Source organism: Salvelinus namaycush, chromosome 14 (assembly GCF_016432855.1).
Source record: "Salvelinus namaycush isolate Seneca chromosome 14, SaNama_1.0, whole genome shotgun sequence".
Lineage (NCBI taxonomy): Eukaryota > Metazoa > Chordata > Actinopteri > Salmoniformes > Salmonidae > Salvelinus > Salvelinus namaycush.
In genome coordinates this window covers 25,310,395-25,331,329 of record NC_052320.1, presented here as the reverse complement: position 1 = coordinate 25,331,329, position 20,935 = coordinate 25,310,395, and the positions used below count along the sequence as shown (strand labels likewise).

The following is a 20,935-nucleotide window of genomic DNA, read 5'->3' as shown; positions in this document are numbered from 1 at the left end:
GACCTGTACGTCAAGGCTGAGAAATGTGTGTTCTCCAAACAGGCCGTTTCCTTCCTGGGTTATCACATTTCTACCTCTGGGGTGGTGATGGAGTGTAACCGCGTTACAGCCGTGCGTAATTGGCCAACTCCGACCACGGTAAAGGAGGTGCAGCGGTTTTAGGGTTTGCCAATTACTACCGGAGGTTTATCCGGGGTTTTGGTCAGGTGGCTGCTCCCATTACCTCACTGCTGAAGGGGGGGCCGGCGCGCTTGCGCTGGTCAGCGGAAGTGGGCAGAGCTTTCAGTCGCCTGAAGGAGCTGTTCACCGACGCTCCCGTGCTGGTTCATCCGGACCCCTCTTTGGCGTTCATAGTGGAGGTGGATGCGTCCGAGGCTGGGGTGGGAGCCGTGCTATCACAGCGCTCGGGCACGCCACCGAAGCTCCACCCCTGCGCTTACTTCTCGAGGAAGCTCGGTCTGGCGGAGCGGAACTATGACGTGGGGGACCGGGAGTTGTTAGCTGTGGTCAAGGCTCTGAAGGTGTGGAGACATTGGCTTGAGGGGGCTAAACACCCTTTCCTCATCTGGACTGACCATCGTAATCTCGAGTATATCCTGGCAGCGAGGAGATTGAATCCGCATCAGGCCAGGTGGGCCATGTTTTTTTACCCGATTTCGTTTCACGATCTCCTATAGGCCAGGCTCCCTTAATATGAAGGCCGACGCGCTGTCCCGTCTCTATGACACCGAGGAGCGGTCCATCGATACTACTCGCATCCTTCCAGCTTCATGTCTGGTAGCACCGGTGGTATGGGAGGTGGACGCGGAGATCGAGCGGGCGTTACGGTTGGAACCTGCACCCCCTCAGTGTCCAGCGGGTGTTCAGTATGTGCCGCTTGGTGTCCGTGATCGTTTGATTCGATGGGCCCATACACTACCCTCTTCGGGTCATCCTGGTATCGAGAGAACAGTGCAGAGTCTTAGGGGGAGGTACTGGTGGCCCACTTTGGTTAAGGACGTGAGGTTTTATGTCTCCTCCTGCTCGGTGTGTGCTCAGAGCAAGGCTCCTCGACACCTGCCTAGAGGGAAGTTACAGCCCCTCCCCGTTCCACAACGGCCGTGGTCGCATTTGTCGGTGGATTTCCTCACCGACCTTCCCCCGTCTCAGGGAAACACCACGATCCTGGTCATTGTGGATCGGTTTTCTAAGTCCTGCCGTCTCATCCCGTTGCCCGGTCTCCCTAAGTCTCCCTACAGACTGCGGAGGCTCTGTTCACCCATGTCTTCCGGCACTACGGGGTGCCTGAGGACATCGTTTCTGATCGGGGTTCCCAGTTCACGTCCAGATTGTGGAGGGCGTTCATGGAACGGCTGGGGGTCTCGATCAGCCTGACCTCGGGTTTTCACCCCGAGAGTAATGGGCAGGTGAAGAGAGTGAACCAGGATGTGGGTAGGTTTCTGCGGTCGTATTGCCGGGACCGGCCTGGTGAATGGGCGAGGTACGTCCCATAGGCGGAGGTGGCTCAGAATTCCCTCTACCACTCCTCCACAAACATGTCACCTTTCCAGTGCGTGTTGGGCTACCAGCCGGTCCTGGCTCCATGGCATCAGAGCCAGACCGAAGCTCCTGCGGTGGAGGAATGGGTGCAGCGCTCGAAGGACACCTGGAGAGACGTCTAGGAATCATTGAAACAAGCTAGTGGACGGCAGAAGAGGAGTGCTGACCAGCACCGCAGTGAGGCCCCCGTGTTCGCACCGGGGGACCGGGTCTGGCTCTCGACCCGAAACCTGCCCCTCCGCCTGCCCTGCCGGAAGCTGGGGCCGCAGTGTGTGGGGCCATTTAAAATCTTGAGGAGGATAAACGAGGTGTGTTATAGGTTACAACTTCCTCCTTACTATCGTATTAACCCCTCGTTTCATGTGTCTCTTCTCAGGCCGGTGGTGGCTGGTCCCCTGCAGGAAGGTGAGGTGCCGGAGGTCCCTCCGCCCCCTCTGGACATCGAGGGGTCCCCGGCGTACACTGTACGTTCTATTCTGGACTCTAGACGCCGGGTGAGGGGCCTGCAGTACCTCGTGGACTGGGAGGGGTACGGTCCGGAGGAGAGGTGCTGGGTACCGGTGGGGGACATTTTGGACCCATCACTACTGAGGGACTTCCACCGCCTCCACCCGGATCGCCCTGCGCCTCGCCCCCTGGGTCGCCCGCGCGTCAGGGGGGGGGTACTGTCACGACTCCCACCGAAGGTGGCTCCCCTGCCTGATCGGGCGGAGCTCAGCGGTCGTCATTGCCGGTCTACTAGCCGCCACTGATCCCCTTTTCCTTTTCTGTTTGTTTGGTCTTATTGGTTGCACCTGTCTCTTATTTTGTTTCTTGATTCTTGTCTATTTAAGCCTGTTAGGCCCGCCTATTTTTGTGCAGGATTGTTTTTCTGTTCGTCAGGTTGTGCGTGTTTGTGTTCCTGTACGTTTGTGCCCTGTGTTGGGTTGGACTATTTTCTGTCGATTTTCGCCCGTTGTTTTGGGCGTTCGTTTTGGGATCCTAATAAAGTCGGTTTCCCCAGTATCCTCTGCTCTCTGCATCTGACTCTGCACCCACCACTCCTGGCGTTTGTGACACTCTGGTCCAACGTTAAACCAACTCGGAAATTCAAAGACATTCAAAGTTCCTCCATAGAAGACGCTCCTTCGTAGATATAATTCTGTGGGCCTAATTCAGATAATGCATGTCATAACAATATGCCCAGCGCTTCAAAGCAAGCTTCCTCATCCTCTCTCACCGGCAAAATTTCAGTTGCCTCTCGTGCCCTACAAAGTGACTGGCAGCACAGTGTGTGTGCTTGTCTTTCATTATGATTAAACCATGCTGTTACGGCAAAATACAATTTTCTCTTAACGACTTTCCTATATAGATTAAATCGCTTACCCACTCCATAGCAAGATGCTCTATCTGCACTGATTGGTGAAGTAAAGATCTGAAGTTGTTTTCAAGGTACAAATTCAACATATTTTATACAATTTAAATTTGGTTATCATGATGATATAATCCTGAGGTTGTAATTTCACCCTCAAAACAACAGTTAATGTTGAGGACTTTTTTCAAATCCAATATATTTTCCATGTAGATTCCACTTCACAATATGCTGACAAATTACGTTGAAACAACATTGATTCAACCAGTTTGTGCCCATTGGGATACTACAGAAAATCCTTGGTATGGTGCTTGGACACTAACTGTAGCATGATCCTTACTGATACACTGACAAACTAACTCCTGTTCTGAATACATTAGATGAAATCTCCATTCAGTTATCACTCCATTTGATTTTGTCAGTGAAGCTTTTAACAGTCAACATGTGCTTTGCACTTGGATGTGGTGGGAGATGCATGCCACCTGTTCCTCTGTGAGAGTGAACGTTTGTATTATAATGTATTTGTTAAAATCATGTTTGTAACACTTTCTATGAACCACTTCATAATTTATGTAGGCTTTTATAAGGTGACATTAGCTGTTACTAAAGCTTATAGCAAGTATAATACACTATATTATTATATATTACACTATATATAAGAATATATAGTGCATAACAAGTCAAACATACTCTCTTGCAGCAAAAAAAACACTGAATGTTCTTTACGGTCTCTACCTGGCTTTGGACTAACTCCAGTTACCCAGGTAGCGGTTTTGATTGAATAGTGCCCATAGTGCTGTCTGAGGTTCCGGGGACTATAGCCCAGTCCTCCCAAAGCAGGTCTCTAATTGTCCTCTAGAAGCAGCTAAACTGTATTGACCAAGAACAGGATTTATCCCAAACTGGATCTCTCCCTTCTTTAATGGGGCCTGGGCTCCCTCATAGAGAGAGAGAATTCAAGGTACTCGGACCTAATGGACCCCACACGCATGGAGCTGCAGTGGGCAATAAAAGGTATGCCGGGTCGTTAGTCTTAGGCAAGGCTGTTGAAACCATCCTGGCTAATGAAGTAAGGCTACACCAAGAGTCAACCATAGAGTGTAGGAATTAATGAAGCAACCCAAGGAGGGCATCCTTCCTCAGTGCATTCTTAAATTAGCAAACAGCTCAATGACAAAGCAAAGTTTTTAGTTTTTTTACAGCTATGTTCATAAAAAGTTTGTACAAATCATGGTAAAGTCTTGTTTAGTCTAGAATACAAAGGTGGAAACAGGATTATGGTGGAAACAGGATTTTCAGTCCTGTATAGTTTAATGCATTTATGCTTTAGAGTATTTATGAGCAGTTTTAATTATGAAAACAATATTGCTTTTTTTTGCTTCATTGCTTGCACAGTATTGAAGATACAAGTAACTAGATAAAGGTAACTTGTGAATATTTCACACAACATATTTGTGTGAAAAGGGAATCTTAAAACTTGGACATTTAGTTGTTTGTGTATTAAACTTCTACTTCTTTGGTAGAAATGGCTGAGTCTTACTGCCTGGCTCAAAGATATCCAAGTACCTCAACTCCTCCATGAAGTTGAGCGCAGACTAGAGTTCTTAAAATTAACCTCGGACTCGTCGATACCTAAAAAATGTACATTCTTAAACCCTTTCCTGTACCTATGTTTTCCCTTTGTTGTTGCGGGCCATTCTTTGTTTGCTGAAATCCATACTCTTAAATTAAACGTTAATCAAATACAACCACTGACTGTTTCCTCATTGCTGTTGCTCTAAGAGGGCAACTCAGCATGCCCATGTGCCAAATGAATCTCAATAAGGAAACAGTCAGTGGTTATATTTGATTAACGTTTTATTGAAAAGAAAGGCACGCAACAACATAGGTACACGGTAAGGGTTTAAGAATTTTAATTTCTTAAGTATCAATACATAGCGACCCGAAGGAGTTGGAGGTTAATTTAAAAAACTATGGAGGAGTTGAGGTACTTGGCTAGCTCAAAGATAGACATGCAGAGGGAACAAATTAATTGAGGCTGTTATTCTCTAAAACTGGGCCAAACATGGAGGTTGCTCCATTGTGCTATTAACATGTTATCTTGCATCCATTTGCACTTTTCTTTGTAACTCCGGGTATTAGACAAGCTAGTCATGGTGGAGCATTTACATTCACTTCTCTGAACGGTTGAGAAATATAGCCTAATGACTTTTACAGCTTAACACACACACACATACAGAGGGAGGTAATACCTTCAGGGTTCGTGCTAATCCGTGGTGCCTCGAGGCGGGATAAAAATATTCCTAGAGGCGGCTTTCCACAACAAGCTCCTAGGATCAAGTGCATGAATACATTACGGAGATAATTAAAGGAAATGTCAAATGGTGGCTGTATGGAGCATTATTAACGATGCCCTGGCCATGTTAAAGAATCCTGGGCTGAAGAGAGGATGATCAATGTGTGTTTAATAGGCATCTGGTAGACTACACAGGCACTGACTGTAGTAAAAAAGAGTTTGTTTCACTGGGTTTGTCCCAGCTATTGACCGTGTGTGTGTGTGTGTGTGTGTGTGTGTGTGTGTGTGTGTGTGTGTGTGTGTGTGTGTGTGTGTGTGTGTGTGTGTGTGTGTGTGTGTGTGAGCGAGCATATGTGTTAAAGACAGACAACTGGCTGATAATATGTGGGCCTTGTCTGAAGATAATTTATGAACTACAGTTATAGAGTGGGGAGGAGAGGTTCTCTCTAGAGGAGAGGTTCTCTCTAGAGGACTTGAAATAGATTAATAGCCTATCTTACTTTGTCATCAGAATAGTAGCATTGATTATTATTCCTTTACTCTGTGTGAAAGGAATGTTGGAAAGCAAATATAACTGATCCAGGACACAAACTCAGAACCATCTGCACTATGACACAATGTACACCAGATGGTGCATTGCTCAAGTCAGATTTGGGATTTACACCGGCGACCTTACAGTTGCTGGCCCACCTGTCCAACCTTTAGCCTAGGAAATAACAGAATTCTTATGCAGAAATGTCTTCTTCAAGTAGCCTACAGATCAAGGGGGGTTATTATGACACATTGAAACCATGTAAAATATGATTTATAGATCGCTTATTCATGTTTAATTAGCCTACTGTAGCCTATCAAGTGCATTGAAATGTCAATATTTTCCCAAAACTTTGATCAGTTGAAAGGTTACTATACACAATTAAGCGTTGCCCACAATAATTGATCATAGCTTCTATTCAGTCTACACCAGCATTGGGGCAGATTCGGACCGCCATGGATCTACACTGTGCAATATTTCAAGTACACAATATATAACGGGCCAACCAGGACTCAGGCGTAGACGTAACATAGTAATTGTAAATCGGAGACACTCTAATTAGTACGATATGTTACCTTTCGTATGATATGTATTAATTTCTGGATGTTATTCATCCATTTCGTAGGATATGTTGTGAATTACAATTTGTATCATATGTTATCAATTGAAATTCGTACAATACGTTACGAATTGCAATCGTACAATAAATTACAATTTTATCAAACGTATGATATGTTACGAATTCCAATCTGTTGTGGCTAAAGCTAGGGTAGGGGTTAAGGTTAGGGATAGGAGTTAGGTTAAAGGGTTTTAAGGTTAGGGTTAGCAAACATGCTAAGTAGTTGCAAAGTAGATAATTAGCTAAAAAGGCTAAAGATGAGATTCTAACTTTGGGTTTCTAGACATTGCCATTATAGCCCACCCCAACCAATTTAAGTAACCTACTGTCTTATGTAACCATATCAAATGTAACATAGGCTAACGTACTAATTTGAGTGTTCCAAATGTACGTTTACTATGTTATCTACTCTTCTGAGACCAGGCTGACCGTGCAGTTATCAACATATCAATTTTCATAATCCTATCAATACATTTTGATATCCTGATCATTTTTACGCAGTGATGTCCCCACAGTTTTTCTGTCTGCTCAGATCTCTGGCGAAGGCTGGCGCAGTTCTTTGGCTTCGGCAGGTGCGTCTGCCATACCTTTCCATCTTTTCTGCTTCTATCGTCTGCTATAGCTACTTCACAGGGAATACGGAGATCTCCGCAAAATACTATTTTTAACATAATCTGCCAACATGAATGTGGCTCGGAGATAGGTCTGCGTTTGTGCTCATCTTTCGTAACGTTGCCGATTTGATTCATGAGCAAACTGTGTGGGTGTTGTTTTTGGGAAAGAGAAAACGACGTAGGCTATGAGACGCTTGCCTATTTAGTGCCTTCGTTGATTGCCTGTTTTTTCTTACACTGACTGACCAGTGTTTCGGTTTAACCTGTATGAACGAGCTTGTGTTTCCGACATAAATCGGTGGAAAACGCGTCCGTGGCGGGTCAACTATTTATTATGGCTAAAAGAATTGAATTAGTGCACTGCTGGTCTGAATATATTTCAAGATAAGGAGAAAACGGCCGCTAGGTAAGGAAATTATCAAGCTTGGCATGTGTGGCCATGCCATTGAAACTGAAAAATCACTGAAACAATGTATGGCTGGATGTACATTATGATGGCCTTGGTGACAATAAAACCAATTTACTTTCAATAAATTGTTATTTGATTGGTAGCCTAATTCGTTTTCTTGGTGGGCATCTATCTACCAAAGCCATATGCCTATAGGCTTTGACATGAGGTGTTTCCTCTCAATTATAAACTCAATATAACAGTAACATAATAATAATAATAGATATTGGAAATATAATGGTTTGTGTGTTTGGTTTGATTAACGTTGATTGAGGATTGAGGAGCATATAGCCTAGGCTACTCGCAGAAACTGCAAGCACTCACGATGTGTTTGCCATTGATACACATTTGTTGTTTTGTACAGTTCATTTCTGAAGCTATTTGACATATAGCCAGCCTAATGCTTGTTTGTCAGTTAAATTAGTTATTGTATATTTCTTACCTCATCTTTCACATCTCTTTCACTTTCCTATAGAACCCATAGGTGTTATCAACATCTATTGACATCACATCTAATTTTACCATTTCAAATGTAACAAAGCATAGATGTAAAATTGTACATAGGCCTAATGGGGGTTGCACTCAAAGCTGCATGTGTATTGAAAATTCATTGCATTGCCATGATAGAACCATGTAGGTGTTTCCAATGAGCTGCTGCTCAATGATACATTTTTCAAGGGACAAACAATGAGAGGTGGGTGGGTGCCTATTAGTTCAGTATCTTGAATATTTCTCTATGCAGAGAGATTCTGACTAACCTGCCAAGGTATGGCTCTGAATGAATGAGTCTGTCTGTTCATGCTTGGGGAAGAAAAACAATAATCAAGTAGTATGCATATTCTTCTATTGAGTAAGTCAGTGGGAAGTACTATTATTGTTATGAATGCAGATGTGGCCTCTTTCAGTTTGGGTTGCCTTGCTGTTGAAATGCTGTGTTATTTGGTTACTTGCAGATGCAGAGTAGAAGAGAGGGAGATGTGCTGCTTTTATGGGTTTCAATTGCTGTGATACAGGAAGTGACACAACTCCTTATCATCTGTCATTCATCCTGCTACAATTCTTTGGCCTATTTATCACCAGCACATGTGGTGTCACATGATGTGAGTTCTATGTATGGTGACCAAACAGATGAAACCGTTTATTGAGCAGCTCAGGTTTCAAATAACTTATTTTACACAACTCCTATCACACAACAATCGTCAGCCCACAGTGAAGCCTATACAGTTTGCAGGGCTGTACTGTAGACCTACTGGAGAGGTAAAGCATGCAGAATTCTTCATGAGAAGGCGTGGAAAATCCCATTTAGGAGACTTCCAGCAGGAGAAAAGACCCAGTAAACATGAAAGACTGGAGGAAATACTCCCTGAGACCTTACAAATCTGACATTACAGCAGCCAACACAATTAGCCCCTATAACTACACCACTAAAGCAGACTAGCCCGAGGATTATACCTTAAATTAGGTGTACATCATGTTTGAATCTGTGTGTGTGTTTGTGTGTGTGTGTGAGAGAGAGAGAGAGAGAGAGAGAGAGAGAGAGAGAGAGAGAGAGAGAGAGAGAGAGAGAGAGAGAGAGAGAGAGAGAGAGAGAGAGAGAGAAAGAGAGAGAGAGAGAGAGAGAGAGAGAGAGAGAGAGACAGAGCATTTGTGTGGTATCACATTTGTGTGTGTTTTGTTCTTCAGTTTATTTGTGTCTAGTTTATTTGTATTTGGGAATCACTGCTCTACTGCAATTAACCTTAGTATTGCAATGCAGACCACGCAATGACCAGCCACTCGCCCTTGATCATGTACCTGTGGGGAATGGATTTCTCATCAAGCTCTCTAGATTCCCTCAGCATGTGGCAAGACATGCTGGTGTCGGTGAGACTAATTGATTGGATGGCACCCAATTCACAGGTCCAGGCTCCTTGCGCCTGAGAGGATAGATTTGTCTCTGTGAAAGATGGAGCTGGGTCAACAGTTGTTCTCCTAATAGATTGGCGCCTGTCTTGTCCCATATGCCAATGAGTGCTCCCTTGCTTGCTCGTATTGTTTGTTTCCATATCAGAATACACAGGATTCATTAACGCTGTTGCTCAATGGGAATGTTGAAACTGGATATTGAAAAAAACATGGTTAAGAGAAATGGAAGGTTCCCACATTCAGTCCCAACATTCCATCACTCAATATTTCTATGTTGCCAATGTCAATTCCATATCCGTCTTCCCTGCATGTCCAAATGATGGCTAAGCACGAAAATAGATACAGTATATTTGAAGTTTTCATGAGGTGACATGTATGCTGAGTTTGGTGTTTTTGCTATAATGACTGTCTCCTACAGGTCAGGCCTGTCTGTTCCGGAGAAAAGAGTGTCGTTTAGAGCTTATTGAATGAAAGTCTTATTCGTCCTTCCCTGCCAAAGATGACGTTACCATGGAAACAGCTTCTTCTGCTATCAATCATCGACTGTCTCGCAGGTAGAATTTTTTTTTTTTTATGTGTAATGATTCTTTTGTAGGGACATTTACGATTTGAGTGTGACATCCAAAAAAGCTGGAACTCATGTCACAACCAGAATATATGAGTTAAACATTCTGCTACATTGAAGAGTATGTCTTCCCCAGAATGTTTGGACAGTGGATCATTCCATGGTCCAAGATGGAGGATGGAACCCGGTGACTTGTTTATCCCTGTTGATTCTATGGAAGAGGAGGCCACTCTTACTTGTGACGCTAAAGGAATCCCCCCTCCTCAATACAGGTAGGATTCAGACTCACTCACCTGGTTTGAATTTCCATATGACTACGACTACAACTATGACTACGTTTTACACCAGTGCCGCAGGGTCTACTGGTTTTAATCTTTGCTTTTCAATCAGCAACTAATTTACACCTGTGAAATTAGGTGTTTTGACTGTCTGGCCGATCAGGGACTTTAATGGGTCAGGTTTATGTGGCGCTTCTCCCCTGCTCATGCTTTTCACATTAATAGCTTGTTGCTATTTTACAGAGGGGTGAAAAAAACAGTTGCGCAAACAAAAGATGCATTGACTGTCAACTGTCTTTGCTGTGTAACCCACACTACTCCAGCACAGCCGGTGTAAATGAGAAGAATAAAAGTGGTATTGAGCTCACACTACGTTCATAATCACATCTGGTTGGTATCTCCCCAGCTAAGATGAGATATTTCCATTTTCTGATTAAAGGTCGAGACGAGAGTGTTTAGCACTGCATCTCTTCAGGCTTGCTGTGCTCTGCACCACATGCCCTCAACACCTCCTCAGCTCCTCTCTTGAAGTGTAAATGGAATACACTGCTCCTTCCATTTTATCTTCTCTCGCACTCTCTCTCTCTCCCTTGCTTTCTCTCTCACTCCTGCCACTCATGCTCTCATACCCCAAAGCTGGGAACAGGGTTTCTGAGGTAAAACACAGAAAGACATTGGTCTTGTGCTGCATATTTGGACTCATACAATCAATGAACATGTAAACGGTGTTTATTATTTGAGATAAAGAGAAACTGAACTACATAATTCAAATCAAATTGTATTTGTCACATGCTTCGTAAACGACAGGTATAGACTAACAGGGAAATGCTTACTTCCAAACAATGCAGAAAGAATTTATTTAGAAAAATAGAAAAATAATAACACAAGTAATGTAACCATGCTGTTTATAATGCATTATGAATAGACTAATATGTTTTTATGGCACATGTTTAGTGCTGTGGGGGCTTCACCCCATAGTGCATTATAACTTACTTGCTATAAGCATTCATAACAGCTCACAGCTCAATTTAACAGCCTTTATATATGCCACAAGTCACTGTCTGGGATCTAATAAGATCCTCTGCCTTCCCCTGTTTGGCAAGAGCCCCAGGTCATCAAATCCTAACAATTAATTGCCATGATATAGTAGCGGGATTGATGGACTGAGTTTCAAGGTGCTTTACCTCTCAAATACTATGACATCTTTTTTTAATTACTTTTCTGGTTAAAAACGGTCTATGTGGCGTCAGCAGTAGTCATAAACATCAACTGTGGTCCCAAAATTGAATAAAAAGTGTAAGTAGGATAACTTTGGTCATAAAGTCAGTATATTCCAAAACTGAGATTTGCGAGATTTAGGAAGTGAATGATGTTAACATTTTCCTTGGGCTTAATACCAGCTTTGATTATTGTCCTCTTTTCTATGAGAGTGCAGAAAGGGTGCAATGAAAGGAATGTGTGAAAGCATTGCTGTGTGGGTAGTGTGAGCTTGCACCTGCTGTGGTGTTTCATGGTGCTAATGTTCTTATTTAAACAGAGAAGAACTGAGCATATTATACCAATCGAAAAAGAACAAGGTGCTACTGTTTGTGACTATAGTATGTGTATTTTTGACCAATAGGCCTCTGTGGAGAGTGGAAACAATGTATTTGAGAGTTTGTTTTAAGTGGATGGGATATCCATATCAACCGTAAAACTGTAATAACACTAAATATTATGAATGCATTTGCATATTATTAAAAGGACATGACACACAATTTAAGTTTGTCGGATGTCTTCAAACTCCAAAAGAAGTCTGTCAAGATGAGTCCACATTCCCTTGCCATCCGTTGTGTAGGTCCAACTACAGTATACAGTATGTATCCAATTGAATGGAAAGGATAACACAAATCTGGTAATGATATGGTTCTTAGTATTTCATTTGGGATTGTGGGATATAGCTGGACCTACAAAGGAGATGGCCTGGGACATGGACTTATCTCAACATGCATTATTTTTATTTATCTTAGCTTGAAGATTTACACATTGTTATTAATGGTTATGGATATTGATATGTACTTCAAATATTGACATAGTAAAGACTCATGCACAGTATGTCCCTTCATTTGAAATGACAAAACAACAAAAGCAACAAACAACCATAAACCATACCTACCTGTATATGTTATTTTTTATCATTGACCTCAAAATAACAATAAACTTTAAGTACCGTCCAAATAACGGTTGCTGCCTTTATTGAGTTTTAGTTTTCAATTTGCTCCCATAAATCCACTGTGGTCAATAGATAGAGATGTTTTGTGAATATTGCCAGCAGCTGATGGTATTTCTTCCCTCACAGATGGTCACTGAATGGAACTCTCATAAATCTGGAGTTGGACCACCGGCGTCGGTTGTCTGGGGGCAACCTCATCATAAGAAGTCTGGACCGCTACCAGGATGGGGGAAGGTATCAGTGTACAGCCTATAACACAATAGGAGCCGTTCTCAGCAGAAGAGCAAGCCTACAGTTTGCCTGTAAGTTAAGAACAGGCCATAATACTGCCTCCTGTTACACTGCATTATATTGCATTATTAAATTGTCACCATTGATAATAACACTCCATACCTTATAAATGCATTATAATGCTTTACATGCAGGTGGTTCATAGGGGGAAATGAGTGTCATCAGTGCTGTATTTATATTCTTAGATGTCATAAATTGACCTGTTTCTCTTCTAGACTTGGATCATTTTAAACTCCATACAAGAAGTGCGGTGTCAGTTCGAGAAGGACAAGGAGTTGTGTTACTCTGTGGAACACCCAACTCCTCAGGAGGTATTGAATTACTTTTGTTATCTTCTTTTACACTTGACAGTCTTATATACATTTACATTTACATTTAAGTCATTTAGCAGACGCTCTTATCCAGAGCGACTTACAAATTGGTGCATTCACCTTATGATATCCAGTGGAACAACCACTTTACAATAGTGCATCTAACTCTTTTAAGGGGGGGGGTTAGAAGGATTACTTTATCCTATCCTAGGTATTCCTTAAAGAGGTGGGGTTTCAGGTGTCTCCGGAAGGTGGTGATTGACTCCGCTGACCTGGCGTCGTGAGGGAGTTTGTTCCACCATTGGGGTGCCAGAGCAGCGAACAGTTTTGACTGGGCTGAGCGGGAACTGTACTTCCTCAGAGGTAGGGAGGCGAGCAGGCCAGAGGTGGATGAACGCAGTGCCCTTGTTTGGGTGTAGGGCCTGATCAGAGCCTGAAGGTACGGAGGTGCCGTTCCCCTCACAGCTCCGTAGGCAAGCACCATGGTCTTGTAGCGGATGCGAGCTTCAACTGGAAGCCAGTGGAGAGAGCGGAGGAGCGGGGTGATGTGAGAGAACTTGGGAAGGTTGAACACCAGACGGGCTGCGGCGTTCTGGATGAGTTGTAGGGGTTTAATGGCACAGGCAGGGAGCCCAGCCAACAGCGAGTTGCAGTAATCCAGACGGGAGATGACAAGTGCCTGGATTAGGACCTGCGCCGCTTCCTGTGTGAGGCAGGGTCGTACTCTGCGAATGTTGTAGAGCATGAACCTACAGGAACGGGTCACCGCCTTGATGTTAGTTGAGAACGACAGGGTGTTGTCCAGGATCACGCCAAGGTTCTTAGCACTCTGGGAGGAGGACACAATGGAGTTGTCAACCGTGATGGCGAGATCATGGAACGGGCAGTCCTTCCCCGGGAGGAAGAGCAGCTCCATCTTGCCGAGGTTCAGCTTGAGGTGGTGATCCGTCATCCACACTGATATGTCTGCCAGACATGCAGAGATGCGATTCGCCACCTGGTTATCAGAAGGGGGAAAGGAGAAGATTAATTGTGTGTCGTCTGCATAGCATTGATAGGAGAGACCATGTGAGGATATGACAGAGCCAAGTGACTTGGTGTATAGCGAGAATAGGAGAGGGCCTAGAACAGAGCCCTGGGGGACACCAGTGGTGAGAGCACGTGGTGCGGAGACAGATTCTCGCCACGCCACCTGGTAGGAGCGACCTGTCAGGTAGGACGCAATCCAAGCGTGGGCCGCGCCGGAGATGCCCAACTCGGAGAGGGTGGAGAGGAGGATCTGATGGTTCACAGTATCAAAGGCAGCCGATAGGTCTAGAAGGATGAGAGCAGAGGAGAGAGAGTTAGCTTTAGCAGTGCGGAGCGCCTCCGTGACACAGAGAAGAGCAGTCTCAGTTGAATGACTAGTCTTGAAACCTGACTGATTTGGATCAAGAAGGTCATTCTGAGAGAGATAGCAGGAGAGCTGGCCAAGGACGGCACGTTCAAGAGTTTTGGAGAGAAAAGAAAGAAGGGATACTGGTCTGTAGTTGTTGACATCGGAGGGATCGAGTGTAGGTTTTTTCAGAAGGGGTGCAACTCTCGCTCTCTTGAAGACGGAAGGGACGTAGCCAGCGGTCAAGGATGAGTTGATGAGCGAGGTGAGGTAAGGGAGAAGGTCTCCGGAAATGGTCTGGAGAAGAGAGGAGGGGATAGGGTCAAGCGGGCAGGTTGTTGGGCGGCCGGCCGTCACAAGACGCGAGATTTATATGAATCGACACGGCATTTCAACTATACTTTAGCACTACTACTTAAGCATGATTTTGTAGTCATATTACAGTTTAATCAGTGCTTTTGGTGCAATGTTTTCAACTGATAGCACAAAACTCAAATAGTCAGAAAGGCTTCATGTCCAAATTGTCCTAAAATATTGTCCTAGATTGATTGTGTTGCTCAATTAAGTTACATATAGGTCAATTCCACACCAGTTTGGCCTGAAGATAGTCATGATGTTTTCGATCTTCCTCGAATAAAATCCATACAAAGGTTGTTTGGGGGAATTAAGAAATATTTAAATAAAGTTGTAACATCTGTGAGATTTTGTTGTTACCCAGGTCTCCTTTAAGACACTACAATGATTAGTCTGTAGATGCTACAAAGTAAGTCTTGGTGTCTTTTCAAAACTTACCGTGCTCTCTGAAATATGAGTACTGTTTACATTAAGAATGACATTTATTTACTTTAATATATAGATAACATAAATATAAATATAACCTATTTAACATATATAATATCTGAGAGCAGTGTGTAGGTATATGGATGTTGACTGTGCATAGGTGTTGGCACTGAGGAAAAAGTAATTTGATGGTAGGGGTTGTCTCATGACACATCCCTTTTGTCCTCTCTCCATCCCTTTGGGAGCTTTCCTCAAAACACGTGACGCCAGGTATAAGGGGTTATGCCACCCTTTATAAAGCATAGCATTTTGAAAAATTGACATATTTGGCTATAAACCCTATAGAGGGAGTGGTTATGTCACCCTTTATACACAAATCCAATCCAAATTAAATCCATCCCAAAGACACATTGTCTTTATGGCTGTGTTTACATAAGTGGCCCAATTCAGATCTTTTTTACACTATTAACCTGTGAATGTGAAGTCATACTTCCGGATCATGTCATCTCCCGGGTCTTTTGAATGGACTTCAAGATTATATCATAAAATGTATGAAAATACGGTCATTTAAGATATATACAATTATAATCGTATTTGTTTATTGATTTACTCACACCCAATGCCTTTCATCAAAATATTTGATGCTCAAGAAGTAAGACACATCGTTGAAAATTAGAAAAGTCTCTTGCAGCGTTGTTAGCATGCTGGAGCGCGCCTGCTCAAGCTGAGGACATACAGGATGGTAAGAACCCGTTAGCTACAGGCAATTTGATGTGTTTCATAGTAGATGCTTTTTTTGGTGAATGTTGCCACCCAGTACTTTTTGAAAATGTAAAATAATATATGTTTCTGAAGACTGGCAAGCTGTCGAAACACCTTTAAGCAGTTGTTGTTTATGGCTGTAGTTCAAATGAAAGAGTTGTAACTTTTTGGCTTCGTACTTTTTCTTGGGCGTCAAATTCGCATAATCTTTTTTCAAAACACATATACATTTTAATATATATCTTAAATTACCACGTTTTCATGGATTTGAGGATACATTTTTGAAGCCCATTCTTAGCCTACAAAACGAGGATCCCAGAAGTAACAATTAGCATCACTTTCATAGGGTATTGGTGTTTTGACAAATCACATCAGATCTTTGCCAATTGGGCAAAAGATCAGAACTGGACTGCCTGTATAAATGCAGCATTTGTGTTCTTGGTTTCAAGTTTTGAATGTTACATCATATCAGTAGTTGGCTAAATCTCCCCCGCATTTCCTTTTCTAGACCTTAGTTATTCATGGGTCTTCAATGAATACCCATACTTTGTCCAGCAAGACAACCGGCGCTTCGTATCTCAGGAGACTGGCAACCTGTACATCGCCAAAGTGGAGCCCTCAGATGTGGGCAACTATACCTGTGTGGTGATGAACAGCATCACAAAGGGCAAAGTTCACAGCTCACCCACATCTCTGGTCCTGAGGAAAGACGGTAAGCTTATTCATCAGAATACCTTGCATAATGATTCATAACATACAGATAGCAGGCATTGTAGGTAGGCTTTCATTGAGCCAGATAACATTTTGTAGTATAATAAAAATTGACTTTTATTTTGAAGACACCTTAAACATGATGTTGAATAAATGTGTTATGAATGTGGTATGAATGATACAGCGACATTCATGAAGGTGTCATGACTGGTTTCGTAAAGGCGTTATGTACAGTATACCTCCTTCGTATAAGCTAACATTGTTATTATCTGATATGCATTGTTTAGTTGCCAGGCCATGTTCATTATAGCACTATGTAGGCTTTATCACCAATGATCCAGGTGCCTTATTTTCTTGCTCTGCTTTTTTAACAACTGCCTGTACTTGGAGGAATCCAATGAACTGTTCCTTATAACTACAGTTTCTCTGCAGCTCTTCACGCTTTTGCAGAAAGTAAACACTGCCTTTGGGTTGAATTAAACATTTAAATATTAACCATAGATTCAAAATCAGCCAGACCCTCAAGAGATAACCTTAGTGTATTCCACCCAGGAACTGAGGCTTTAAATTATTTGATGCTGTTATTTCGCTACTCTCCCTCGACTGCATGCTTAAAGCTGCAATATGTAACTTTTTAGGGCGACCCTTACAAATTCATTAAAAACAAGTGTAAGAAGTTGCAGATCTGTCCTATGTGCGCTATTTCTATGCTTCCTGTTCTTTAAGTGTCGTTTTTGCCTCTTTTACTTTCGGTTTTGCACACCAGTTTCAAACAGCAGAAAATACAATATGTTTGGTTATGGAAAATATATTTCACAGCAGTTTAGATGGTACAATGATTATCTACACTATACTTGCTTGTTTTGTCACATAAACTGAAATTAGGTGAACTATTAGAATTTCTGCAACCAGGAAATGATGGAGCGATTTCTGCATAGTGTACCTTTAAGTGGAGTAGTAGTTCAGTTCACCTAAGAAATAGTGTTTATGCATGTATTTTTTCTGTTTTACCATGCTTTTGTTGGGCCTCACAATGCAAGGTATATATAGCTTGTAAGTCATGAATAATGGAAGCATGAACAACAACTACTTGTACTTGTACGTCATAGGAGTAATGGGAGAATATGAGCCGAAAATAGAAGTTCATTTTCCCGACACCGTACCAGCAGCAAAAGGATCAGTGGTTACGCTGGAGTGTTTTGCTCTTGGGAAGTAAGCTGTATTTCTTGGAGCATGTTTTCAATCTTCCCTCTTCTTTCACTCACTTAAAGCATTTTGGGATTTTTATAGAGAAGTGTCACTAGGGCAATTATGTTTGTTAGACTGTGGCATCTCTCTATTATTCGTCAGAACAGTTTTTGAATGCAATGATTGTCAACGTCAGTTTGTGAAGGGCCACATGCATACTTTCTTCAAATGACTTTCTCTCTTTATTTAATGGATAGAATACGAAAATAAGTTGCATAAAATCTCGTCAGATATGGTCTAACAGAGAAGATGAGTCGACACTCTAGATCTCTAACATGTTTTGCTTTCTGTCTTTCCTAGCCCTGTCCCTGAGATTACGTGGAAGAGGGCTAATGGAGTCCCGTTCCCCAGCAAAGTGAAGATGAAGTACTCAAATGCCGTCTTGGAGATCCCCAGCTTCCAACAGGATGACACAGGTGGCTATGAGTGTGTGGCCGAAAACAAGATGGGGAAGAACATCGCTACAGGCCGATTGGCCTTCCATGGTACTGTCACCCCGTGGGATCGCAAATATAATTTTAACCATCAGGCGAGTCAGTTAAAAACACTCCTTTTTACAATGACAGCCTGATAAGTGGCTAGAGGCAAGTGCAGCAATAGATAATGAAAATTATATGTACAATAAAGTTACAAAACAAGACCGACATTTTTTACTTTTTTAATTTTATCTCACCTTTATTTAACCAGGTAGGTTAGTTGAGAACAAGTTCTCATTTACAACTGCGACCTGGCCAAGATAAAGCAAAGCAGTGCGACACAAACAACAGCATAGAGTTACACATGGAATAAACAAGCGTACAGTCAATAACACAATAGAAAAAAAGAAAGTCTATATACAGTGTGTGCAAATGGCGTGAGGAGGTAAGACAATAAATAGGCCATAGTAGCAAGTAATTACAATTTGACAAATTAACACTGGAGTGATAGATGTGCAGATGATGATGTGCAAGTAGAAATACTGGTGTGCAAAAGAGCAGAAAAGGTAATAAAAACAATATGGGGATGAGGTAGGTAGATTGGATGGGCTATTTACAGATGGGCTTTGTACATCTGCAGTGATCGGTTAGCTGCTTGGATAGCTGATGTTTAAAGTAAGTGAGGGAAATATAAGTCTCCAGCTTCAGCGATTTTTGCAATTCGTTCCAGTCACTGGCAGCAGAGAACTGGAAGGAAAGGCGGCCAAAGGAGGTGTTGGCTTTGGGGATGACCAGTGAGATATACCTGCTGGGTGTTGTTATCGTGACCAGTGAGCTGAGATAAGGCGGAGCTTTACCTACCAAAGACTTATAGATGACCTGGAGCCAGTGCGTCTGGCGATGAATATGTAGCGAGGGCCAGCCGATTAGAGTATACAGGTCGCAGTGGTGGGTGGTATATGGGGCTTTGGTGACAAAACGGATGGCACTGTGATATACTGCATCCAGTTTGCTGAGTAGAGTGTTGGAGGCTATTTTGTAAATTACATCGCCGAAGTTGAGGATCGGTAGGATAGTCAATTTTACTAGGGTATGTTTGGCGGCGTGAGTGAAGGACGCTTTGGTGCGGAATAGCAAGCCGATTCTAGATTTAATTTTGGATTGGAGATGTTTAATGTGAGTCTGGAAGAAGAGTTTACAGTCTAGCCAGACACCTAGGTATTTGTAGTTGTCCACATATTCTAAGTCAGAACCGTCCAGAGTAGTGATGCTAGTCGGGTGGGCGGGTGCGGCCAGCGAACGGCTGAAAAGCATGCATTTAGTTTTAGTAGCATTTAAGAGCAGTTGGAGGCCACGGAAGGAGTGTTGTATGGCATTGAAGCTCGTTTGGAGGTTTGTTAACACAGTGTCCAAAGTAGGGCCAGATGTATACAGAATGGTGTCGTCTGCGTAGAGGTGGATCAGGGAATCACCCGCAGCAAGAGCGACATCGTTGATATATACAGAGAAAAGAGTCGGCCCGAGAATTTAACCCTGTGGTACCCCCATAGAGACTGCCAGAGGTCCGGACAACAGGCCCATCACAATACAAAAGGACAAAAACACATGGCAAGAACAGAACAAACAGTAAAAACAATCCATATATGGTCAGCAATCATTTGTTAGGACATCAAATACAACAAGCATACCATCCTACTTTCAAGAGGGATGGATTTATCCATTTGGAAAATGTTCACTATATTTAACAACCATGAACACACACTATTGGTCATTATGAAAGCTGTGCTATATTCAAGATAATGCACAGGCTCTCATGCCATCATTATATTGCTGTTGCTGTCACGAATCCCGCCGAAGATGGTGCCTCTTCCTGTTCGGGCGGCGCTCGGCGGTCGTCGTCGCCGGCCTACTAGCTGCCACCGATCCCCTTTTCTGTTTCATTTAGTTGTGTCTGATTTGTTGCACCTGTTTCATGTTTAGGTTTGGTTGTGGGCTATTTAAACCCAGTTGGCCCGCCGGCTTTTGTGCGGGCTTGTTTTTCTGTTTGTGGTGTTCGTTTATTCTTGTGGTGTCTGTTCCTGTTCAGTTTCGTCCTGTTTGTTGGACTGGGACTTTACGCGCCCTTGTGTGTGTGGCGTGACCGTCTCTCTGGTTATTTGGAATATTAAATCCACGTCTTTTGGAACTACCCTGCTCTCTGCGCCTGACTCCTTCACTCACCACTTTTGAAATCCTGACAGTTGCTACTACTCATTGGCAAAGTACAGCCACTGTTGGTATTATAATGTAATAATATATTGTTTGTTTATTGATTTTACACTGAACAAAAATATAAATGCAACATGCACCAATTTCAAAGATTTGACTGAGTTACAGTTCATATAAGGAAATCCATCAATTGAAATCAATGAATTAGGCCCTAATCTATGGATTTCACATGACTGGGAATACAGATATGCATCTGTTGGTCACAGATCCCCTTTTTTTTAAGTAGGGGTGTGGATCAGAAAACCAGTCAGTATCTGGTGTGACCATTTGCCTCATGCAGCGCAACATCTCCTTCAATTAGAGTTGATCAGGCTATTCATTCCTCTACACTTGTGTGTATAAGGTAGTTGTTGTGAAATTGTTAGATTACTTGTTAGATATTACTGCACGGTTGGAATTAGAAGCACAAGCATT

At 42.9% G+C, this 20,935-nt stretch overlaps 1 protein-coding gene across 1 annotated transcript in view; it reads left to right on the top strand.

Moving 5' to 3' along the window:
- The first annotated feature begins 9,803 nt into the window (after window positions 1-9,803).
- Window positions 9,804-20,935, top strand: part of LOC120059321 (contactin-3-like) — a 70,209-nt gene continuing 59,077 nt past the window's right edge. The window contains exons 1-7 of the mRNA XM_039008287.1: window positions 9,804-9,868; window positions 10,025-10,141; window positions 12,486-12,661; window positions 12,866-12,961; window positions 16,387-16,590; window positions 17,699-17,801; window positions 18,138-18,322. Coding sequence (XP_038864215.1) covers window positions 9,804-9,868; window positions 10,025-10,141; window positions 12,486-12,661; window positions 12,866-12,961; window positions 16,387-16,590; window positions 17,699-17,801; window positions 18,138-18,322 — 946 coding nt within the window. The remainder of the gene's footprint in view (window positions 9,869-10,024; window positions 10,142-12,485; window positions 12,662-12,865; window positions 12,962-16,386; window positions 16,591-17,698; window positions 17,802-18,137; window positions 18,323-20,935) is intronic.